The sequence below is a fragment of the Hemiscyllium ocellatum genome, chromosome 2, assembly GCF_020745735.1.
Source record: "Hemiscyllium ocellatum isolate sHemOce1 chromosome 2, sHemOce1.pat.X.cur, whole genome shotgun sequence".
Taxonomy (NCBI): domain Eukaryota; kingdom Metazoa; phylum Chordata; class Chondrichthyes; order Orectolobiformes; family Hemiscylliidae; genus Hemiscyllium; species Hemiscyllium ocellatum.
In genome coordinates, this window is record NC_083402.1 from 68,130,163 (window position 1) to 68,144,381 (window position 14,219).

The following is a 14,219-nucleotide window of genomic DNA, read 5'->3' on the forward strand; positions in this document are numbered from 1 at the left end:
CGGGTAGAAGAACAAGAGATGAAAAAGCAGAAAGACAGCAACGAAGAACAACCATCACTCTTTCCATCACTCAAAACTGCCACCTCAGATATTGACACTATAATTAAAAGGGCAGCTTATATGCGATGAGTCATCATGTGCAAGTGGGCTGCATCTACGGCAGAGGACATGAAAGCCAACTTGATAGAGGGTGGGGTCATATTACAGATAGATACAGAACTGGCTCAAAGATAGAAGACAAAGGGTGGTGGTGGAGGGTTGTTTTTCAGACTGGAGGCCTGTGACCAGTGGAGTGCCTCAAGGATCAGTGCTGGGTCCACTACTTTTTGTCATTTATGTAAATGATTTGGATGTGAGCATAAGAGGTATAGTTAATAAGTTTGCAGATGATACCAAAATTGGAGGTGTAGTGGACAGTGAAGAAGGTTACCTCAGCTTACAATGGGATCTTGATCAGGTGGGCCAATGGGCTGTGAAGTGACAGATGGAGTTTAATTTAGATAAATGTGAGGTGCTGAATTTTGAGAAAGCAAATCTTAGCAGGACTTATATACTTATTGGTAAGGTCCTGGGAGTGTTGCTGAACAAAGAGACCTTGGAGGGCAGGTTCAAAGTCCTTTGAAAGTGGAGTCACAGGTAGATGGAATAGTGAAGAAGGCATTTAGTATGCTTTCCTTTATTGGTCAGAGTATTGAGTATAGGAGTTGGGAGCTCTTGTTCTGGCTCATGAGCTCAGGACATTGGTTAGACCCCTGTTGGAATATTGCATGCAATTCTGGTCTTCTTCCTATTGGAAAGATGTTGTGAAACTTGAAAGGGTTCAGAAAAGATTTACAAGGATGTTGTCAGGGTGGAGGATTTGAGCTAATGGGAGAGGTTCAATAGATTAGACTCCCTACAGTGTGGAAACAGGCCCTTCGGCCCAACAAGTCCACACCGATCCTCCGAAGAGCAACCCACCCAGACTTACATTTACCCCTTCACCTATCACTACGGGCAATTTAGCATGGCCAATTCACCTACCTGCACATTTTTTGGACTGTGGGAGGAAACTGGAGCACCCGGAGTAAACCCACGCAGACACGAAGAGATTGTGCAAACTCCACATAGATAGTTGCCTGAGATGGGAATTGAACCTGGGTCTCTGGCGCTGTGAGGCAGCAGTGCTAACCACTGTGCCACCATGCTGCCCACAATAGGCTGGGATTGTTTTCCCTGGAGCATGGGAGGCTGAGCAGTGACCTTTTAGAGGTTTATAATATCACGAGGGGAATGGATAGGATAAATAAACAAGGTCTTTTCCCTGGGTGGGGGAGTCCAGAACTAGAAGGCATAGGTTTAGGGTGAGAGGGGAAAGATATGAGACCTTAGGGGCAACTTGTTCACACAGAGGGTAGTGCATGAGTGGAATGCTCTGACAGAGGAAGTGGTGGAGGCTGGTACAATTGCAACATTTAACAGGCATCTGGATGGGTGTATGAAGAGGAAGGGATTGGAGGGATATGAGCCAGGTACTGGCAGGTGGGGCTAGATTGGGTTGGGATATCTGGTCAGTATTGTTGCTCAGCTCAGTAGACTCTATAGATTTTCTTTGGCTACACAAGGAAACCAAGAATATGATAACAACAAATGCTAACAATATTAAAACATACAAGCTTAGCCTGTGGCCATTATGACTGTAGATGCCAGTGTGTAAAGCGATTGCAGGGTCTCATAGCCATCCAACAATCTGACCCCAAGACAATGCTGCAATTGCTAAGATGCCTCAGGAGGATGTTGGCACCATGGAACATAAATCTGTTCTCCCCTCTCAGGATGTTAGTGTTCATTGTCCTGGAAATGCAACCTGGATAGTGCCCTCATCATTACCTGTCAGCCATGCAAAGGTGATGCAGTCTAAAGCCTGACTTTCTGCAGCCCAGAATGCTCAAGGTCATCCTGAAATCTCATCTGTATCACCCACCAATATCCACCCCCTACCCCCCACCAAAAAAAATCCAGAAATAAGCAGCCTCCTGCAGCCCTGCTGCAGCTACTGGCATAGCACTGTTTCAGAGCATGAGGACAGGCAGAGGCCCCCAGGGGATTGGCATTAAGGAAATACAGAAGGCTGATCAGATGACTTTTTATGGAATACTGAATGATTTAGTTCAAAATTTCATTTAGAATATTTGTTTTGATTTTTGTTAACTTACATGCTATCAAAGAGTATCTCATAATGCCCAGAAAAAGAGAGAAGGTAAAGTGTGTGACCTTCAATGAATGGGGAATTAGGATTTCCCGCCCTGATATTGTAGGTAAAAACAATGACTGCAGATGCTGGAAACCAGATTCTGGATCAGTGGTGCTGGAAGAGCACAGCAGTTCAGGCAGCATCCTACGAGCAGCGAAATTGACGTTTCGGACAAAAGCCCTTCATCAGGAATAAAGGCAGAGAGACTGAAGCGTGGAGAGATAAGCTCGAGGAGGGTGGGGGTGGGGAGAAAGTAGCATAGAGTACAATAGGTGAGTGGGGGAGGGGATGAAGGTGATAGGTCAGGGAGGAGAGGATAGGTGGAAAAGGAGCTAGGCAGGTCGGACAAGTCCGGATAAGTCATGGGGACAGTACTGAGCTGGAAGTTTGAAACTAGGATGAGGTGGAGGAAGGGGAAATAAGGAAGCTGTTGAAGTCCACATTGATGCCCTGGGGTTGAAGTGTTCTGAGGCGGAAGATGAGGCGTTCTTCCTCCAGACGTCTGGTGGTGAGGGACCTTCATGTTCTCGGCAGAGTGGGAGGGGGAGTTGAAATGTTGGGCCACGGGGCGGTGTGGTTGATTGGTGCGGGTGTCTCGGAGATGTTTCCTAAAGCGCTCTGCTAGGAGGCGCTCAGTCTCCCCAATGTAGAGGAGACCGCATCGGGAGCAACGGATACAATAAATGATATTAGTGGATGTGCAGGTAAAACTTTGATGGATGTGGAAGGCTCCTTTAGGGCCTTGGATAGAGGTGAGGGAGGAGGTGTGGGCACAGGTTTTACAGTTCCTGTGGCGGCAGGGGAAAGTGCCCGGATGGGAGGATGGGTCGTAGGGGGGGCGTGGACCTGACCAGGTAGTCATGGAGGGAACAGTCTTTGCGGAACGCGGAAAGGGGTGGGGAGGGAAATATATCCCTGGAGGTGGGGTCTCTTTGGAGGTGGCAGAAATGTCGGCGGATGATTTGGTTTATGCGAAGGTTTGTAGGGTGGAAGGTGCTCACTACATACTGCTCACCATATAATGCTTTCTATATATCGCTCACTATACACACAGTTGCAACAGGTATGTCCTCACGATGGCAAATCAATCACATTCCATCTGGTAGCATGGCCTTTGTTTATCCTGTGAGCATTAGTGACTCACCACAGTAGGCATCAGGTGGTGAACAGAGAGTAGTTGTTTTTAATGCAGATGGCACAACAGACTGGCACAGAATAAAGACATCATGACTGCTGCCAACCTCATGGGCATTGACCTGCAAGATAGTTGTTCACAGCTCATCATTGAAGAAACGGGGCTCTTTTGGTTATGGTTTTGCACGGAATTGATGGCCAATTGCTGCAAAGATAGATGGGTGCAATCATTACACAAAAGGGAAGCCTCTACACTGGGTGAAGTGCATGTTCATTCTGCCTGCTACTACACAAATAAACCATATTCATCTCTGTTTGTGTACTGAGATTCAGTGATCTTCCTCATTCAGTGGATGACAAACTGGGAGATATTGTAAGTTAGCCTGTTGTAGTCTTGAAAGAATATGACATACAGACGAATGGACATGGTTGACTTCACCGTCCCTGGCAGTGCTATCCTTTCACTGCCCTGAAGCTGCAGTACTGACTGCAACATGCAGCAGCTTCCACCCACATCCATTTGGTGAAAGGGTTTCTTCGAATGCACTTTTTCTCACTGAGGCTGTGGTAGCAGAATTGCTGCTTCAAGATCCTGGGCAAATATACCAACAAGTGAGACCCTTTCTCCTCCTCATTCTTCCTTTATTAAATATCCAAAGGCAATTTCACCAACCTTTTCATCTTGAAAAATCCATCATAATCTGGCAGGCTGCTTAGGAAGCAGAGACTTGCATTTCTGGGCTCACTGGCAACTAGCATTGGAAAGGTGCTCAGGGTTACTGTGTGCAGAAGAACAGATACCCAGCTCTCGGATTACACCAGGTTAAATCTCAGGGCGGCTTGCTTGCTCTCTTGACGCTTGTTCACTTAATGCGTACCTGCACATATGCAGCATCCATGCCATACTGTGCCTGTTAGCGTGTTGACAATTCAGTGATTGCCAAAGGCTATCAGTGTAGCTGTACTGATGTGCTATTTCAAACAGAGACACCAGCACATTGATTGCCAGTAGGTGTCTGTCTGGGAAGGAAGCCTACAGCTAGTTGTTTGGCACACCAAGACACCAGTTTAACACCCTAACAAACTGCACATTTATTCAGTCAAATGGCCATGTGGGTGCAGGCTAGTTCTCAGTCCAGTCATGGTGTCGGAAGGGGGTGGGGTGGGGGCACTACCAGTCAGGGGATCCTGGTACCATCAGTTATGGCTACACTCTGCACACAATCTGGTGGTCTGGTCATGGTCAATTGTCAGCTTGGGATGTTCCCCTATGAGGAGATGTATCTGCCTGCAGTTTGGAGAGTAGGCAACAGTCCATCCTGGAGGGACAACAGTAACACTCAGGAGCATCGTGTGTCATCATTTGGTGAGTTGCAGGAACAGCAGTCAACCATCTGGTCAGCCATGGTCAGTCATGTCTCAGGACTGATCATCGCAGGTCAGTCACATGTCTAGGTTTAATATAGTCCTTGGGCACACCGTTGATCATTAAAGAAGGTGCAAAAGAGTCTTGTAGGGGCATCACTGACAAAAGGGGTGGGGGAGTTACGGCTCTTGGGAAAGCCAAAGGTGGGAGCAAGAATGATAATGGAAGGAAGCTCAGGGTTTGCAGGGGCATGTGGAACAACATTCCAGATGGGGGTGTGACTGCGTGAGATGGTGATGTTATTGACAGTGATCACCACCATGGCCCCCTCAGAGACTGTAGAAGACCAGGGTGGACATCATTAAAAGTGGAATGTCAGGGGGAAGGAAGGACAGTTGGAGGTAAAGTTTAATGTGATGGGTTTCCACATGGGGGTTGCTGGGTGCAAATGGATTGTGGGAGTAGTACAAGTTAAAAGAGAATAGGTACACTCTGGGAGTACCTGGCAACCAGGCGGAGCCTATATTGATGGTGTATGCATTCCCTGCCATCACTTTGCTGTACTCTCGTTATGAAATGGGAACTGGCTGAGACAATGCTGGTTGACGTAAATGTAATTTTATTGGGCGAAAGCATAGGATCCATGTTTGTTGGACATTTGATCACAGGAGTAAATACATCGAACATGTTTTGCAAACCTACACTACATTTCATTTCCAATCATTTCTTTGCACATGGGTGATGCATATTGAATGTGAACATGTTCATTTGTCATATGTTGGTCAAAGACAGACTTCACCATGCCATTGGTGCAAGCTAAACTAACATTCTCATCTCAGTGATGCAGAAGTTAGTGTTAATCATGTAAAGGAAGAGTCCTATCATTCGTGAGACAAATCCTTATCTCAAGAGTTCAGTGGGATGATGGGAATTTTGCTGCACCGTGAATCTATTGGAAAATGGAATTGTTGAGGTGGTTTTGGAATGGGAAGGGTGTCAAAATGCAGCAAATACTTCTTTTGATACAATGTGTTGGTCACACAGCCAGCACAGCACCTTCAACACGTTGCTCCTCATGTAATGAGGGGTACCACTTTAGAGCAGATGATAGGGCTGCTAAAGGTGCAGCACTAGAGGTCTAGTGGTGCCCCCTGGCATTGTCTGGATGGAGTGTGCCAAATCATCCTGGCATACTGCATTCTGCACAATTAGAATTGGCAACTAGGTGACTTAATAGAGACTGAGGAACTGGAGAAATGAGAGCTGGCATCTGAGGAGGAGAATGAGGATGTTGAGCTGGAGGAGGCTCTCCTTTTCTCATGACAGAGCTCAGCTTCATCAGGCGATACAAGGTAGTCACGACCTGATTGACACCCAGATCTAATCAATATGAGCTGGGTATGGAAGACCATCATGCACTGTCACAGGCACAATGCCGACATTGATTCTCATTGTCAGGACAAACTGCAGCCTTCACTTGTTTCTTAGTGTTCTGTTTTTGTGGCTGTCAATTAAAGCTCATGTTCAGACCTGACTGAATGCTTCCCCTACTGAACAATGACAAGATGCAGTTGGCCAGTGAGCAATGGAAAAACAATATTGGTGACTCAGAGAGGATCTTCAGGCAGGATTGGTAAAGGATGGGTAAAGTTTATGGCCGTTGTGATTAAGCAGCACAAAGGTTGAGAGGATGGAGTTGTATGTTTGGTGGAGTGTCAACTACACTGTGTTGTGGACAGCATAGCTTTGTGGTTCCTTTAGCATTACATTGTTGATGGGGGGTTGAGGGGGGCAACATCAAATTACCAACACTTGTCTGGGTGCACAACAGCCCCTATACAAAGAATACTAGTCTTTTGGCAGTTATTGAGTGAGGAGTGAGTTGTTCCAGGAAAGGCACATGACAGAATGGAGTTACAATCAATTGTAAGAGATGCTATAGGAGCAGGGTAGGTAGTTAATGAGGTGCATTTTGAAAGATACAATGAGAAACCTCATTCAGCCCTGCAGTGAGAATCCCTTCATAAAACCTGATGCAATTCACACTTAGTGAAAGAAAAAAGTAAAATTCACTCCCAAGTTCCAAAAGTGCAAGATAGTGTTATTTTCTGATATTATTTCTAATTATTGGTTTTACTTACTTAGAATAGCTCATTTCACTGGTATGAATTGATCATACTTATTAGATTCCCAAAGTAATGTCATCTAGTTTATGATGGTTACTTATTTGCATGAATATAAATGCATTACAACTTTTAGAATGCAAGACAGTATTGCAACAAAATTAAATTACTTTCAATTTAATTCAACTTTAGCTTTAATCATAATGGAAAATGTAATTTCAAAACAAAGCATTAGGCAATTCCAACAATTATGTTCATTATCATTTGTAGAGCTTTGTAAAATCCTTTGGATCATTATTTAAGACAGTACTTTATCAATAATTTATAAGTAATTGCTAAACTTGTTTGGAGAATAAAAGGGGAATACAAATTTTATCCTTGACAAAGAAGTTAAAGTATTCTTCCTATATTTGTCCCTGTGATTTCTTTGGTACATGAAGAAAAGTTTTCAACGTTTCAGACTCTAAGCAGCACTGCTGTGTAATGCAATCATCAACATTTGGAGAAACATTCACCCTGGTCATTCAAACAGAATTATTTTAGTTATTCACCAAAGCAATTAGTGTAACACTAAAATTTCTAACACAAGAATTGAAAGTGCAAGAGAAACTCAGCAGGTCTAGCAGCATGTATGGAGAGAAAACACAGTTAATGTTTCAAATCCAGTGACTCTTCTTCAGAAATTTCTGAGTTGGGGCATGGAGTGCGTCTGTAATTGCTTGTGCCTTGTGGGGCAAGAAACTTATATAAATGATGAAAAGTATGGAGCCAGGCACTGATCCTTGTGGCACTCCACTGGTCACAGGCCTCCAGTCTGAAAAACAACCCTCCACCGCAGCCCTCTGTCTTCTACCTTTGAGCCAGTTCTGTATCCAAATGGTGAGTTCTCCCTGTATTCCATGAGGTGTAACCTTGCTCATCAGTCTCCCATGGGGAACCTTCTCAAACGCCTTACTGAAGTCCATACAGATCACATCAACCATTCTGCCTTCATCAATCCTCTTTGTTACTTATTCAAAAAACTCAATCAAGTTTGTGAGACATGATGTCCCAAACATAAAGTCATGTTGACTATTCCTAATCAGTCCTTGCCTTTCCAATTACATGTACAGGAGTGCATATGTTCTACTAATTTTCATGACACACTGAAGAGGTGTCACTGTTCCAGAGACAACTACGTATGAACAACAGTAAGTATGGCCTGACTCACACCTTTGCATTCATCTTTGAGAATGTCTACCTCAATGTGAAAGGTGCAACAATGCCAGGACCTGTTCAGCAAGGCAAAAGATTTTGAATAAAGATAAACTTGGGCAGTTGACACCTCAAGGAATGTGATAGGTGATTACCAGGTCCCTATTACTTGTTGATTTATCTTTCATCATTTCTTCCTGTTATATGTGTACACATTAAAAGTGATATTTAAAAATTTTGGAAATGTCTGCAATTATAAAAATATAACACAATATTGTCATGTCCCTTCTGAATAAAGAAAACTAAATAAATGTTATTGCATGTACTATTTCTATAGTTTTACTCCATCCTGCTGGTGTAATTTTGCCTTCAATAGAGGGGTTTTACCTGATGTGGCAGAGCTCATGTTATCTCCCATATCTGACATGACCATTGAGGTATTCAGGAATTCAACAGATATTTATTACAGCAACAGTTATGTACAAGCATTACGTTCACAGGGCTATATGCATCTTAGCCAATATTAAGCCATTAGATTAGAATAGTTTGCTTTAAATAGCATGTCTTACTTCAAGTGATACATGAAAAAGGACATGGAAGATATAGAATGTAGGGAAATAGATGGTGATACCTTGAAAAATGTCCATATTATAGAGGAGGAAGTGCTGGATGTCTTGAAATGCACAAGAGTGGATAAATCCCCAGGACCTGATCAGGTGTACCCTAGAACTCTGTGGGAAGCTCGGGAAGAGATTACTGAGCCTCTTACTGAGATATTTGTATCATTGTCAAAGGTGAGGTGCAGGAAAACTGGGTTGGCTAATGTGGTGCCACTGTTTAAGAAGGGCGGTAAGGACAAGCCAGGGAACTATAGACCAGTGAACCTGACCTCAGTGGTGGGCAAGTTGTTGGAGGGAATCCTGAGGGACAGGATGTACATGTATTTGGAAAGGCAAAGACTGATTAGGGATAGTCAACATGGCTTTATGCGTGCGAAATCATGTTTCACAAACTTGATTGAGTTTTTTGAAGAAGTAACAAAGAGGATTGATGTGGGCAGAGCTGTAGATGTGATCTATATGGACTTCACTGAGGCATTTAAGAAGGTTCCCCATGGGAGACTGATGAGCAAGGTTAGATCTCATGGAATACAGGGAGAACTCACCATTTGGACACAGAACTGGCTCAAAGATAGAAGACGGAGGATTGCAGTGGAGGGTTATTTTCTAGACTGTAGGCCTGTGATCAGTGGAGTGCCACAAAGATCGGTGCTGGGTCCACTACTTTTCATCATTTATGTAAATGATTTGGATGTGAGCATAAGAGGTATAGTTAGTAAGTTTGCAGATGACACCAAAATTGGAGGTGTAGTGGACAGCAAAGAAGGTTACCTCATTACAACGGAATCTTGGTCAGACAGGCCATCTGATCTAGGATAGCAAAGAAGGCATTTGGTATGCTTTCCTTTATTGGTCAGAGTATTGAGTACAGGAGTTGGGAGGTCATGTTGCGGCTGTACAGTATATTGGTTAGTCCAATGCCGGAATTATGCATGCAATTCTGGTCTCCTTCCTATCGAAAAGATGTTGTGAAATTTGAAAGGATTCAGAAAAGATTTACAAGGATGTTGCCAGAGTTGGAAGATTTGATCGATAGGGGGAGGTTGAATAGGCTAGGGCTGTTTTCCCTGGAGGTCGGAGTCTGAGGGGTGATGTTGTCGAGGTTTATAAAATCATGAAGTGCATGGATAGGGTAAATAGCCAAAGTCTTTTCCCTGGGGTGGGGGAGTCCAGAACTAGAGGGCATAGGTTTAGGGTGAGAGGGGAATGATATAAAAGAGACTTAGAGGGTGGTTTGTGTATGGAATGAGCTGCAGGTGAAAGTGGTGGAGGCTGGTACAATTGCAACATTTAAAAGGCATCTGGATGGGTATACGAATAGGAAGGGTTTGGAGGGATATGGATCAGGTGCTGGCAGGTGGGACTAGGTTGGGCTGGGATATCTAGTTGGCATAGACGAGTTGGACTGAAGGGTCTGTTTCTGTGCTGTACATCTTTATGACTCCATGACTCTATGTTACAGAGTATTTTGCAGGGTGAAATCTTTATAACCTCAGGTGACATATTATGATGTAGTAACAATGTTATGAGCAATGGAGATATTTGCATTGTTCACTGCTGCAGTTGTTTGACAACCTTTTTGTTACTGTCACTCAATATCACCACATAATCTTCATCATCGAAGCCTCCTTCCTCCCTCTGTGCAAGATTATTGTACTGTGCTTAGGTTCTATTCTTTCTCAATCGAGCTTTGTGATCAGCAATGACTTATTATGATCTGACCTGGTTTCATATTCTAGAAGCCTTTGCTGATATCCAAATTGTTCTGTTTCTAGCTCGCATTTCCTGTCCATTGTGTAGTTTTTGTAATGTTTTACCTCTTTCATTCTCCTTTATCTGTGAAGAAGAAAGTCCTGTTTGTCAGAATGTTTAGGCAATTAGTTGCTGGGTGAAGCCAGTTGCACTTGGCTTCTGAGCACAAGTTGTCCCAGGCGTGGTAATGATGCAATGTGAAAGATTTGCTTTGTTGTTTGATGCATAATGCTCCTGGATTTACTTCGATGTATCATATGTTCTGGACTGTTTTGGACACTGATAGTGGGTGACAATGTGATATGGTTCGCTCCCCATTTGGGATAGTTTGCCAGTGAACGGTGGTCCATTATCAGGCTCTGGGATATTGGATTAACCATTCATTGTTTTTGGTTAGATTACTTACAGTAGTGGAAAAAGGCCCTTTGGCCCAACAAGTCCACACCGACCCTCCAAAGAGTAACCCATCCGGACCCATTCCCAGACACGAGGAGAATGTGCAAACTCCACAGTCAGTCACCTGAGACAGGAATTGAACCCAGGTCTCTAACGCTGTGAGGCTGCAGTGCTAACCAGTGTACCACCATGCTGCCCACTTCTCACCATGTTGTTTGTTTCACCACCTTTAGAGGATTACAGGCTTGCTAGAAAGGAGCTCTGAATTGGACTGAGGACAGCCAGGAGGGGGCACGAAAAAGGCTTGGCAAGAAGGATTAGGGAGAACCCAAAGGCATTTTACTCGTATGTCAGGAATAAGAGAATGATCAGGGAGAAGATAGGGTCGATCAGGGATAGCAGAAGGAAGTTGTACGTGGAGTCTGAGCAGATAGGGGAAGCCATAAATGAGTTTTTTGCTATGGTTTTCACCAAGGAAAGGGAACTTGTTGTAAATGAAAACTTAGAGGAGCTGGGATACAGTCTTGACCAGATCAAGATTGATGAAGTTGATGAGCTAGAAATTTTGGAAAACATTAAGATAGATAAGTCTCCAGGGCCAGACCAGATTTATCCTAGGCTGCTCCGGGAAGCGAGAAAGGAGGTTACTAAGTTGCTGGTGAGTCGTACCAGAGGATTGGAAGGAGGCAATTGTTGTTCCTCTTTTCAAGAATGGTAATAGGGAAATCCCTGGAAATTAAAGCCCAGCCAGTCTTAAGTCTGTGGTCAGCAAAGTTTTGGAAAGAATTCGGAGGGATAGGATTTGTGACTATTTGGCAAAGCATAGTGTGATTAAAGGCAGTCAGCGTAGCTTTGTAAGGGGCAGGTCATGCCTCACAAATCTTATTGAGTTCATTGAGGAGGTATCAAGACAGGTTGACGACAGTGGATGTGGTGTATGTGTATGTTGATTTCAGCAAGGCATTTGATAGGGTTCCCCATGGTAGGCTCATTCATAAAGTCAGGAAGTATGGGATACAGGGAGATTTGTCTATTTGGATTCAGAATTGGCTGGCTGGCAGAAGGCAGAGAGTGGTTGTAGATGGGAAGTATTCTGCCTGGAGGTCAGCGTTGAGTGGGGTCCCACAGGGCTCTATTCTTGGACCTCTGTTCTTTGTAGTTTTTATAAATGACTTGGATGAGGAGGTTGTGGGGTGGGTTAGTAAATTTGCAGTTGACATAAAGATTGGAGGTGTTGTCGATAGTAAAGAGGGCTATTGCAGGTTGCAGCGCGACATAGACAGATGCAGAGCTGGGCTGAGAAATGGCAGATGGAGTTCAACCTGGATAAATGCAAAGTGATGCATTTTGGAAGGTTGAACTCAAATGCTGAATATGTGATTAAAGACAGGATTCTTGGCAGTGTGGAGGAACAGAGAGATTTGGGTGTGGAACTACATAGATCACTCAAAGTTGTCACCCAAGTGGATAGGGTTGTTAAGAAAGCATATGCTGTTTTGGCTTTCATTAACAGGGGATTGAGTTTAAGAGCTGTGAAGTTTTGTGCAGCTCTACAAGTCCCTGGTGAGGCCACACTTGGAATATTGTGTCCAGTTCTGGTCGTCCTACTATAAGAAAGATACAGAGGCTTTAGAGAGGGTGCAAAGAAGGTTTACCAGGATGCTGCCTGGACTGGAGGGCTTGCTTTATGAAGAAAGGATGAATAAGCTCGGACTTTTCTCTCTGGAGAGAAGGAGGAAGAAAGGAGACCTGATCTAGGTGTACAAAATAATGAGTGGCATAGATAGAGTCAATAACTAGAGACGTTTCCTCAGGGCAAGATTGACTGGTACGAGGAGTCACAGTTTGAAGATATTAGGAGGAAAGTATAAAGGAGACGTCAGAGGTAGGTTCTTTACGCAGAGAGTTGTGACTGCATGGAATGTGTTGCCAGCTGTGGTGGTGGAAGCAGAGTCATTCGGGACATTTAAGCGACTGGTGGACATGCACATGGATAGCAGTGAGTTGAGGGGTGCTGGGGTTAAGTTACTATATTTTACATTAGGATTAAACCTTGGCACAACATCATGGGCCAAAGGTCCTGTTCTGTGCTGTACTTTTCTATGTTCTATGTTCTAAAGATCCTTAGATGGCACCTTCCAAACTTGCGACCACTTCCATCTTGAAAGACAAGGTTCATCAGATAGATGGGAACACCACCACCAACAAATTCTCCTTCAAGCCACTCACCATTCTAACCTGGAAATATATTACCATTCTTTTACTGTCGCTGGGTCAAAATTCTGGAATTTCCTTCCCAATGGCCTTGTGGGTCTACCTACAGCACATGGGCTGTAGTAGTTCAAGAAGGCAGCTCACCATCACCTTCTCAAGGGCAACTAGGGACAGGAAGTAAAATTCTGGACAGTCAGCAATGCCCATGTCCCATGAGCAATTAGAAAAAACAAATCAGTTGTTAAGCAATAGGAAATTTAGAGAAGTAATCCATCTCAAAGATGTGATCTTCCCGATTCTCTGCATTTAGGTCTATTAATAGTTTTGTCCAGGGAGTGCATAGAACATGATGTGTTTGTAGAGGCTCCTTCTGCAGCTGGGGTTGATAAACTTAGCATAACTCACGTGGGTTCATTGAATATCCTGATTCATCTCTGGCCAGAGACAGGCATATTACTTTTGGAATTGGGACTTTTTGCCCTTGCGGTAACCAAGTTGTTCTTTGTGTGGCCAAAGTGATTGAACTTGCTTAATTTAATGCAATTAATGGCCTATCCCCTCCATAATAACCTTCTGCAAGTCTTGTTGTTGCCCCTTTTTAGTAGTTGCCAGAGGCAGAGTGAATAGTTGCAAAGTACAGCATATCTGTTTTGAGAGTGTCTTCCACTTTATTGATATGTAGATCAAGAGAAATCTGATTAGATTAGATTACTTACAGTGTGGAAACAGACCCTTCGGCCCAACAAGTCCACACCGACCCGCCGAAGCGCAACCCACCCATTCCCCTACCCCTACATTTACCCCTTACCTAACACTATGGGCAATTTAGCATGGCAATTCACCTGACCCGCACATCTTTGGACTGTGGGAGGAAACCGGAGCACCCGGAGGAAACCCACGCAGACACGGGGAGAACGTGGAAACTCCACACAGTCAGTCACCTGAGTCGGGAATTGAACCCGTGTTTCAGGCGCTGTGAGGCAGCAGTGCTAACCACTGTGCCACCGTGCCGCCCACTACTTCAGGAATCCTGAAGAAGGGCTTATGCCTGAAACGTCGATTCTCCTGCTTCTTGGATGCTGCCTGACCTGCTGCACTTTTCCAGCAACACATTTTTCAACTTGTCAAGTAGATGCTACAAACATGATTACGTATTTATTACTGCTGCAAATGTGTTGCTGGTCAAA

At 44.1% G+C, this 14,219-nt stretch overlaps 1 protein-coding gene across 1 annotated transcript in view; it reads left to right on the forward strand.

Moving 5' to 3' along the window:
* The window catches only part of LOC132827770 (small conductance calcium-activated potassium channel protein 2), a 145,773-nt gene that overhangs the window by 72,214 nt on the left and 59,340 nt on the right, over window positions 1–14,219 (forward strand). The window contains exon 5 of the mRNA XM_060844476.1: window positions 4,160–4,189. Within this exon, the coding sequence (XP_060700459.1) occupies window positions 4,160–4,189 (30 nt within the window). The remainder of the gene's footprint in view (window positions 1–4,159; window positions 4,190–14,219) is intronic.